At 42.4% G+C, this 10,611-nt stretch overlaps 1 protein-coding gene across 5 annotated transcripts in view; it reads left to right on the forward strand.

Annotated features, from left to right (window-relative positions):
- SWT1 (SWT1 RNA endoribonuclease homolog) overlaps nt 1–10,611 on the forward strand; it is a 26,635-nt gene that overhangs the window by 11,340 nt on the left and 4,684 nt on the right. For 4 of the 5 annotated variants that reach the window (XM_042033839.1, XM_042033841.1, XM_042033842.1 and 1 more), the window contains 4 exons: nt 1,172–1,310; nt 2,116–2,261; nt 3,392–3,600; nt 4,489–4,617. In XM_042033839.1, the coding sequence (XP_041889773.1) occupies nt 1,172–1,310; nt 2,116–2,261; nt 3,392–3,600; nt 4,489–4,617 (623 nt within the window). Of the gene's footprint in view, nt 1–1,171; nt 1,311–2,115; nt 2,262–3,391; nt 3,601–4,488; nt 4,618–10,611 lie in introns of those variants that run through there. The other variant, XM_042033843.1, reaches the window with a different exon arrangement.

Here is a 10,611-nt window from a genome sequence, read left to right on the forward strand (position 1 = left end):
AGTCATCCAGGTCCCTGATATAACAGTTCACTGACAGGGAGCAGCTCAATGTTCACTTCTAATATTTCATTTTATAGCAAGATTATCCTGTTTGACCAGTAGTGTGCAACATGTGCAGTATTTTAATAGAATTTTAATGACACGGTAACAGGGGTGCTGATTTCTCAGTGTGAAGTTTCAGGATTCTTTTTATTAGCGGCATTAAAATTCTATTTCAGCTTCTCTAGTCAATTAAATCCCCACCCTGTAAATACATCCTTCAAGAAATCATTCCATCATGTTCTGTATAATATTGAGGCATTTGTTGCAGGCATTTTTTCCCCACCAGAACAGATGTGGATAAAACTGTTCACAGCTAAATTGATTCCAGTGCAGATACAGAATGACAAGGGTACTAATGAGAACCTCTAAACATTCTTGCAAAAGTATTGTTTGCAGAAGATAAATACCCATGTACAAGGCACTTTCAAATTGTTCATGCTTTACTTTAGATTCCATTTCATAGCTTCTACCAGCTGGGAGGCTGTTAGAAGTTTAAATTTATTGCAGGTAAGCCTCTGTGGCTTGACAAATCCCCCAAATCGTGGGGTGACTGTTGTTTCCCAAACTGCCCTGATTAGCTGCTAAGCTTTTAATCACTTCTTGATTCACTTAGTTAATTTCTTTTAACATCTCTTGAAATACTGGTTTCGCTTGATAGTAGTTAATTTCAGGTTTTTTGCAATAGACATAATTTACTTCATGTATAAATAGTCACAGTGTTTATTTTTACTTTGTAACTGTACTAGAAAATCAAAGGCATATTTATTGTTGGTCTTTTTGTTCTTGTTACTGTTGGCTTTTGTGCACAAGTAACTCATTAGATCAGTTTTGAGATAAATCGAAAGTATTATTTTTGAGGAATGGGGAACCAAAAATTATGAGACTGATTGACTGTGCATTCCTTCTGAATGAGCATCACTGTTTAACCCATGATGCTGCTGGATCAAATCTTTATTAATAGATTAAACTTGTTAAATCTGGATGTGGTCTTTATTTCTGAGGAATCACTGAAATTCTCCTTCAGCAGTCACAAATCATCACATTCTTGAAGAATAGAGCAGTTGTGGAATGTATAGAAATATGTCTAAATGAAAACCAGCCTTTGAATTTATTACATACTCTCTTCCAGATCCTGTATCTGAAGCCACCATGGACCTTAGCAAACCTGCTGAAGTGTTATAAAAAACACTGGATGGCTGTTTTTGGTTATGTGGTGCCAAGGAGTTTACTTTCAACCATTGAATGTCTTTCTAAACACCTTTGTGCAGGTAACTGTCCCTGAGAACATTAATTGTAAACTTGTAAAAAGCCTCCCTGTTCTGGTTTGAGTTACAGAACTGACTGTGTGTATTAATGGTCACCAAAGTCTCTGAATTATTTTTAAAAAGCAGATAATCCTTTTCCCTCCTTTGCCCCCATGTTATGTGTGACCAAATGATCTGCATTTGCCAAATAAATTAGGGAGGAGCAAAGGATATTGAATGTGGTACGTGAGGGCAGGGAGGTTTGTTTTAAAAAGAAGCCAACAAAAAAAGACCCACAAACCATCCATTTGTTTAAAGATGTCTTTGAGCACTTGATTTTGACAGACAGACTGGTGAACTCCCCCAGAGGGTTTCCAGGCTCCTCAGGGAATGGTCCCGGCCCCAAGGCTGCCAGAGCTCCAGGAGTATTGGGACACCGCTCCCAGGGATGCACAGGGTGGGATTGTTGGGGTGTCTGTGCAGGGCCAGGGGCTGGATCCATGATCCTGGTGGGTCTTTTCCCACTCAGGATATCCTGTGATTTCATGGTTTTACCTCTCTGGGATATTGCTGTTCTACAGAATTATTTTAGATATGCCAGTTGATCCTCATGCAAGATCCCAGGATAAATTTGGAAGGCTTGGTTAAGGAGTGAGCAGTCTCATGCATGTTTCTCTGAGATTGTTGTACCTGATGCTTCTGAACCATTTTCCTAGGCTTTTCACGTGCTTCTGTTAATCCAGGTATTTGAGTATTAAATTTGCATGCCAAGACTGATAGCTCCTAACATTTCTTTTTTCTCTCTCTCACATTAATGTCTAAACATCAGATAAACCATTTGACTCCTCAACAGTGCGTATCCTGCTCCAGGAATCCAAAAAATTGCTCCATGCTTTCAGCACCAGGTCAGACTACAACGGTGTCCTGCCCCAAGCTTATGCTGAAGTGACAAAGCTGTGTGAGACTCTAGGGGAGGTAAGGGCAGCTTTGGTGTTTGTCCACCTCACCCCATCCTCGAGTTGTTCCACATTCCAAACCTGGCTTAGATTTCTTAATTATTCCCATAATTTCCACTGATTACTCCAGGTAATGTTGCTGGGGTGTTTTTTAGATGAAGAGACCCTGACTTTAACTTTTATTTTCATGCAGTGAATATCTGTTGATACATTTTTTCCCTAATGTAAATGTGTTAGTATTGGAAAGGTGACTGAAAACTATTATTTTGTCTTAGTTTTCTATTGCATTGTAGCTGATGTGCCTTAGAGATGAAACTTGCTGTTTCACCTTCTGACATGGGTCCCATACTGCTGTTCTTAGGTGTGTTATTTCAGCTTTCATTGTCTTGGTAGCTGAAGACGGGACTCCCTTGTATCATGTGGTTTGTGATGGTTACTGGGGATTGTCCTGACACCTTTTGTGTTCTCAGAAGTTGATCTTCACTCACAGCTCAGCTCTGAGTTGCTGTGGAGGAAATTTCATCTGTCTTCGTTATGGTTACTGTCAATTCTGTATGTAGTGGCATAAAAACTGGAGTCACGAGCATGGATGAAATACTTGGATTTATGGGAAAGAAGCTAGGTCAGAACAGCTGTAAAGAGTTCCTAGTGTCTTTGGAAAAGGCTGAAGGGGAAAGGAGGAAGGTCAGGAGTTGACCTGTGCTGGGACCTCTGTGCGATGCAGTCAGCCCTGAACCTGACATTCTGCTGCCAAAAGAATCAGGCTCTGTCTGAAAACTTGTCAGGAAGGAATTCCTCCCTGTGAGGGTGCTGAGGCCTTGGCACAGGTTGCCCAGAGAAGCTGTGGCTGCCCCTGGATCCCTGGAAGTGTCCAAGGCCAGGCTGGATGGGGCTTGGAGTAACCTGGGCTAGGGGAAGGTGTCCCTGCCCACAGCAGGGGGTGGCACAGGATGGGCTTTAAGGTCCCTTCCAACCCCAACCATCGAGAAAGGCTTTGGATGCAGAGACTGTAACCAAGGTAACTCAGAGAGTTCAGTCTTGATTTCTTGAGCATTGCTTAAAAAAAATCTGTAGAAGTGTGTAGATTCTGGTTTTCTGAAGCTAGGAACCAGATACATTGATTATTTGTTTGCTGAACTGTTTTATAAGGTGAGGGCAGACAGTGAGCAGGATTTATCAGAAGACATCATGGTTCTTTCAGAAAATGCTGCATGTGAAAAAATGGAAGCCACGACACCCAATCTGCAAAGCACTGAGGAAAAAGAGCTACATCCCAGCTTTCATGCAGCTCAGGAAAACAGGCACCAGGAAATCTGGTCTGTCCTGGAAGGTGTTTGGAACACCATGAACTTGTACAGGTACAGCTTGCTAAAGGGGCTCAGAACTAACACATAACCTTAGATAACTTTCAAACAAGCACACTTTAGAAACAGTGCTTTTTACCCTGTTATTAATCTAAATTGACCCCAAAAAAGAATATCACACAAAAGTTGGGAGTATGCACATTGTTATGTCAGTTTGCTGCTCTTTTTCTGCGCAGCAGCTGAAATAAGTTGCCCTGAAAAATAGAGTTGAAAACTCCACAAGTCTGGGACATCCATGAAAATTTTATATTTATCCATAAAATAGCATCTGAGATCTTAATTTTCCTGTGGTTATTTTCTTTCCAGACCCAGCGGAGGTCATCCAGCTTATGCAAAATTCTGTACCCTATTTTAAAACTTGAAAATCAATTGGAAATAGAAAACATTTTGTTGTTAAGCAAAATCCTACACTTTACAAAATGCAGAATCTAGTGTATTTCCTTTTTCATGTAAACTCAAGAATTGCATGGAATTAACTCCTCTTCCATCTAGATGTTTTACCATTGCTTTTATTTTGGTTATTTTTGAAAAATCTGCTGGAAACTCACTGGGATGCCATATCTTTTGATAAAATCAGAATAGGTACTGTGTTTTTTCTTTGTTTTCTTAGTCTGGAATCTCTTCTGAGGAGGGGCTCTGAGCCAGCCAAGCACAAAGGAACTCCATTTCTGGTGGTCTGTGAGGACTCAGCTAATCAGCAGTGATAACTCCATTTCTGCACTGCCATGTATTCTGAGACTGTTTTAGATAGTGTGATTTATATTTTACCTTTTTGTTTTAATAGACAAAATACAAACACACAACACACACTGAGTTTCTCTGAATTCTGAGCTTTTTTATTAACTGCTTTTCTGTCTCTTCTTTATTTCTTTTGAATTTCAGTATTGAGCTATTCCAGAAGCTGGACCCCAGTGCAGTGACCATGGCTGCCAAGGCCTCGTTTGAAGAGGCTTTTTTGGGCCTGCAGAAGCTGTTGGCAGCTGTGAAGGACATCCGTGAGGGCATTGGCAGGTGAGCACTGCAGCTGGGCACAAAATGTGCAACAGGCACCTGAAGTCACAAAAATTTGAAATATTTCAGCACCAAACCACTCTTTATTCTGTGTGCTTAGTGACATGACTTGCAGTAAAAATCCTGCTGTCAAGGCTACCTTGAACTATTTCTTGGTAGCAAAAGATCATGAAAATGTTGCAGACATGGAGATCTCTTGTAGGGAATTTTTTTTTATGTCTGGGATTTGTTTGCCAGTGTTTGACCAGTGAGTTGCCTCTGCTCAGGTGTAACTGGAGCTATTAATGATTGATAGTTATGATTAATACATCAGTTCTGATGGCAGGAACTTTGAATAATTCAGGGCATTTGTGTTTCAACTGTGAGGCCCGCTCGGATGGGGGCAAAGTTCCAGTAGAGTGAAGGATATAAAGTTTTGGGGCTTTGCTGTTCCCAGTTCTAGAGTGTTCTTCGTGACAGCCATGACGACGACAATCAGCTGGATTCTCTCTTTAAGCAGGATAATGTTCCCTCTGTCTTCATAGAATCACAGAATCCCAGAATGGTTTGGGTTGGAGAGGACCTTAAAGCCCAGCCAGTGCCACCCCCTGCCATGGGCAGGGACACCTTCCACTGTCCCAGGTTGCTCCAAGCCCTGTCAAGCCTGGCCTTGGGCACTTCCAGGGATCCAGGGGCAGCCACAGCTTCTCTGGGCAACCTGTGCCAGGGCCTCCCCACCCTCCCAGGGAACAATTCTTTCCCAGTATCCCATCTAACCCTGCCCTCTGGCAGGGGGAGCCCCATCCCTCCGCCCTTTTTCATACAGCACAAAAAATTGGAAGTTTCAGGAAGAATAAGGAATCTCCTGTGTAGACTCGGCTTAGTCTTTTTTTCATGGCAGTGAAATACAGATCCATTCAAAGAATTGCAGTCTTTCTTTCAAAGATTAATGATCAAAATATTATAAAATTAGAAGCAGAAAAATATGGGTAGAAATGTGAGCTTGAGCAGCTGAGTGCTGATGGATTCAATTTATTGCTGGTGGGTTTTTTCCCTCTAAGGAAATTGTTTCAATAAAGCAGGTTACTGCTAAACTTTGCTCTCTTCATTCCAGTCCTAACGTTTTTGCAACAGATCCTGTGGTATCAGTTTATAGATGTGGTGGGTGACATTTAATGGGAATATGGAATATTCAGGATGGTTATTTTTGTGTTGCAGAGGTGTTTCATTAAAAACTGCTGGTTTTCTTCATATGGGAGAGCTCTGTAAAAATAAGAAATCCTGAAATACACAGGCTGACTGTTGGAATGGAGTAGTTTTCCTGGACACTTTGGAAATGCCTGCTCTGATGTGCAGGTTTGCAGTAGGTGGCATTGTGGAGCAGGAGATGGGGAGAATTTGCACCACGCTTTCGCTGCTTTGGCCTTGAGTGGAGGGATTTAAGGGAGTTTGAGACTTCTGAGGAACTTTTCCCAAGAGTCAGGAGCCAGGTTGATGTCTCATTGCAGTTTTATGAATATTTCAGAGTATCAAAGCAAAAATTCAGAAGTTTTCATAGAATCAGAATGGCTGGGGTTGGAAGGGACCTTAAAGCTCATGTTGTTCCACTCCCTGCCATGGGCAGGGACACCTCACTTTCATTTTGCTCTAAAACTGACCTTGCAGTGTATTTATTTTTCGTGATTTTTGAAAAAATATCTTTCAGTGACTTTATCTAATGTCATGAGTGCAGAAAAGGAGGCACTGGAGAAAAAATAGTGAGGAAGTTCTGTCTTGAATATTTGGAGGTAACACAGCTTTAGTGATCAAACACAACTGGTTCTGTGGTACCTTCTGGTCCCTGCTGTTCAGAACAAAGAAGAGAGAAAACATCTTGTGAAAGTTTGGAAGCTTTACCAATAAATCGTATTGAAAGTTCAACTGCATTAAAAGTTTGGATTTTCAGATTGTTAAAAGCAATCAGAAAACATGATGATACTTTTTGAGATAAATGTAGTGATACCCTTAATCATAAAAAAAATACTGCACCAGTGGCACTACCCCAGCTATTCAGGCTTGATGGCCAGAACATGTTAATGACAAATAAAGATGTGGAAAAGAAAAAAAAAAAGCTGTTTCATTGAAGATGTCTCAGTACCAGCTTTTGGCACCTTACCCTGTCCTGGTAGCTTTTGTCGCACCATGCAGGTTTTTCATTTTATCTTGGCTTTTTCCTCTAGCAGCATTGGTAGCAGAGTGGTGTTTATATTGCACAATTTTGTGTGCTAGAGATGGGTTACAGCCTTCAGCTCTGGAATTAAGAATAATCATTATGGTTAGCATATTCTAACTATATTACTACTGGTAATGAGCGAGAGTTGTTAAACCTCTGAAATTCAAGCATCCAGTAAAATTGTGAACCCATGACATGATTTTAAATAATTTTGGATTGAAGTTTTCTGAGTGTTCTCGCTGGTGGTTTATATTTGTATTTGGGTTGGGTATTATTTGGAACCAGTTAATTGGGGCACCTCATGTAAGGTCTCTTAAATGAACTCTTTAAAATAAAATAGGGGTTTAGATGAGCTGACGTTTGCCCTCAGCTGAATAGAACTTGTGATTCCAAGCTTTTATATGCACTCCTAAAGAACTGGACATTGTCTTCATGTTTCCTGCCAAGTTTCTTTTAGATAAGAAATCCTTGTTCATGGAAAAGAAAGAAAATTTAGTCTTTGGTGAATTGATACAGTTATTTCTAGTTGGATTTTTTTCTTTTCATCTGTTGGCTAAGAAAGAATTTTTTTGTTCATATGCCACCTTTAAAATCACTAACAGTTTATAGCATATACACTTAGATACAGGCCTCCTAAATATTTGTACTAATATGCTGTCACCTGTAAAAATATTTGTCTGTTACTGACTGCATAAGGAGCCTGAATTCTGCTTTTCTAATCTTTTATCTAAATGGAATTTCTCTCACACTCCCAGTGGTTTGGAAAAATGCGGGTTAGTCAAGGGCTTCATAAACATTTGTAAATTAAAAGTGTAATTTCTTAAGATTTTAGTAGTGCAGGAGAGCATTACCATATCAGAACTGATCGCTGAATCGAAATAATTTAAAAACAATTCTGCAGTTTTACTAATTTTAGTACAGAATTCCACAGATGTAGAGAAATTGTGCCCTTTTTATTTTTTCAGCTGGTCACTGGAGGAATTGAGATTTCTTTTCCTTGGTGTCTCATTAGAGAATTTTCTTCATTCCCTCAGGCTCCTGTGGCAGTTAATATTTTCTGCCATAAAGTTCCAATAAAGTCTCTAGATGAAGAGCTCTGCCTTTGATCTTGCTCTGCACACAGTCTCCTTCTGGAAGTAAAATGGAGATTAGCTTTCAGTTCAAAATATCAGACATTCCAATCACTACTTGTTGGATCTTTATGGTTTTATGCATTTAGGTGAAACCTGAAACTGAACTTATCTGCAGCCTTCTCTGCTGCCAGGCCCAAATTTGTCCTTTACCCACTGAAATGTTCTGTTGTGTCCATTTTATTGACAACTCTACGAAATAAAGCTCAGCTAGAGCTGGAACTGGGCAGTGCTCCCCAAGGGGCAGGGCAGAGGTGGTGCTGTGCAGCTGCTCACACCGTGGTGCCTTTAGAGCACTCTGAAAAGCAGAAGGGTTTCAAACACGGGGTTGTAAAAGACACGGTGCCTTGAGCCTGTAAAGCCAGAGGTGCCAGCAGGGGGTAACAGCTGAGACACTTCCACAGCAACGGAAATCACGAGCTTGGCTTCGGTGCAGGGAGAAGTCCCCTGAATTTCCCAGCTCGCTGCTGTGGAAGCAACCCTGGCCTATGTTGGTGGCTGTAACTCCACTGGAGCCCCTCGGTGCAGTGCAGTGAGGAATTGGTAATGAGCCACAGGGAACTTCAGTGTTTCCATTTCCCATCTCCTTTGCGTCCTTGAAGTTCGGTGTTTCCTTTTCCCATCTCCTTTGCTTCCTTGAAGTTCGGTGTTTCCTTTTCCCATCTCCTTTGCTTCCTTGATATTCGGGCTGTGAGGTTAAAAGGGGCTGTTAATGCATGAGGCTGCGTTTTCTCCCATCAGATCCCAGCCTTTTAGATGGAGCGCTGGATTTGTTAACTGATTAGTGCTCTGTGCCAGCCCTGCCAGCCTGAGCAGTGACAGAGGGACAGCTGAGTGGGACAGGCCTTGGGGGCAGAACTTCCCCAGGGTGTGACATGGGATTCCACACCGTCCCACCAGACCTCCCTTGTCCCTGCCCTCATGGGGTCTTGGAGCAGCTGGAAGGCTGAGCTGCTTTCACTGCCATTTGGGTTGTGGGTTGGGCTTTTTCACTTCTGTTTGATAAGTTCATTTTCTGGTTCTTTCCAAATAGGCTTTGCTTTCTACCAGATCTTCTCTGTGCACAAGTGAGGAACCACATCCTGAGCTATTTCCTATCCATTTCTCTTTATTATTGTATCTTACACCTTGTGTTTGGCATCAGATGAGTAACAGAATGGGAGATAAAGAAATGTTGGGAGTGGTTTGGGAAGCTCTTGAGATAAAATCACCAAGTCTGACTGTCTCCTTTCTCCCTCCTGCCCCCAGGACAGCATTTAACCTCCGACTGGTGGCAGGTATCCACAGTCATTTCTCGGGTCTTTCCATGACATTATGTTCTCTACCTTACATGCTCAGTATTTCCAGAAAACTGTGTAGAATCACACTGGAGTTCTTAGGCTGAAGCTCAAGTACAGAATGGGGGGTGTTGTAGTGTGGTTCTGCAAGGCCAAGTGATGCCATGGATTTCCACCCTCTGCTTTTGAACCAGTGTGGAGAGAGAAGCAGCAGTGGTTAATGTTGTAATGGTCACAATACTGAGGTTCACATGGCTCCTTAGAACAGTTTGATGTAAAAGCCCTTTGCTTCATGGATTACAGATTTAGAGGATGTTCTCTAGACATTTCTGTAGTTGAGGCAGACTTTTTATCACTGAGAAACTTCCATGGAAACGAGGGCAACTTGATTTAATGAAGTAATAGAGGCAGAGTCAGTGCTCATACAGGTCCAGATTTCCCAGTGTGCACCTTCCCTTAAAATGTCCATTTTCCATAGCACAAGGTGGTGGCTACAGGAGATGAAAGGAGCATGAAGTGGTTGAAAGCAGCAGAGAGTGGTGGTGCTGTGAAATCATTGCTCTGCAGACAGGAATGTGTCAGTTTTGTACAGAAGAATATATTCCCAGACTGGAGCTGGTATTGCAGCCCCTATTTAGCTGCAGACACCACCAGGCTGTTTCATGAATGCTGACCTGTTGGGAATCTGTGGGGGAAGTTACGGTGCAGGCTCTTCCTCAGCAGCTTCCCAGAGCTCTGTGTGGAGCGAGGGCTCTCCCCTCAAAACAACAAATCTCTTTTATTTGGAGCTGCTGTAAAAGTTGGAGCCAAATGTCAGACTTCTCATTCCGTGGTACAAACCCAGAAACCATTGGCATCATCCAAGCAAAGGCCATAAAATGAGGTACAGGATTTAACATTAAGTTACTTGGATGATTATTTACACAATTTGGTTTTTTTTCCCAAAGAACTGGAGGCACAGTGGGTTTGTCCATCTACCTGAGGTCTTGCAGGGATACACCCCTTGCAGGGATACACCTGATATGTTCCCTCCATCCTTCCTCTGGAGAGGTCCCATGGCAGCTCCGTCACTTACCCATGTGTGTCCTTGGCACAGCAGGAAAAATACTGATCGACAGACCTTGCCCCAGCATTTTGTGATGGCCTTGGGGTGAGGTTGTTCATAACACCTTTTGTGTTGTGGCCACTTGTGCATCCAGGCTGATGCCAGCAGTCGGGCAGTTTCTGACTGGACTGGAGGGAATGATTCCATGAGGAATCAGCCTCTCCCAGGCTCGGGATGCTCTGCTGCCACTGCTGCAGGTGCTGGGTGTGATAGGCAGAGCTGGCACTGCCTGAAGCTGCCGAGGGGGCATGGGAGCTGCTGCGTGGGCATGGGAGCTGCTGCGTGGGCATG

The sequence above is a fragment of the Corvus kubaryi genome, unplaced genomic scaffold (genome assembly GCF_017639235.1).
Source record: "Corvus kubaryi isolate FWS band 111438036 unplaced genomic scaffold, C.kubaryi_AGA036_p1.0 37361, whole genome shotgun sequence".
Lineage (NCBI taxonomy): Eukaryota > Metazoa > Chordata > Aves > Passeriformes > Corvidae > Corvus > Corvus kubaryi.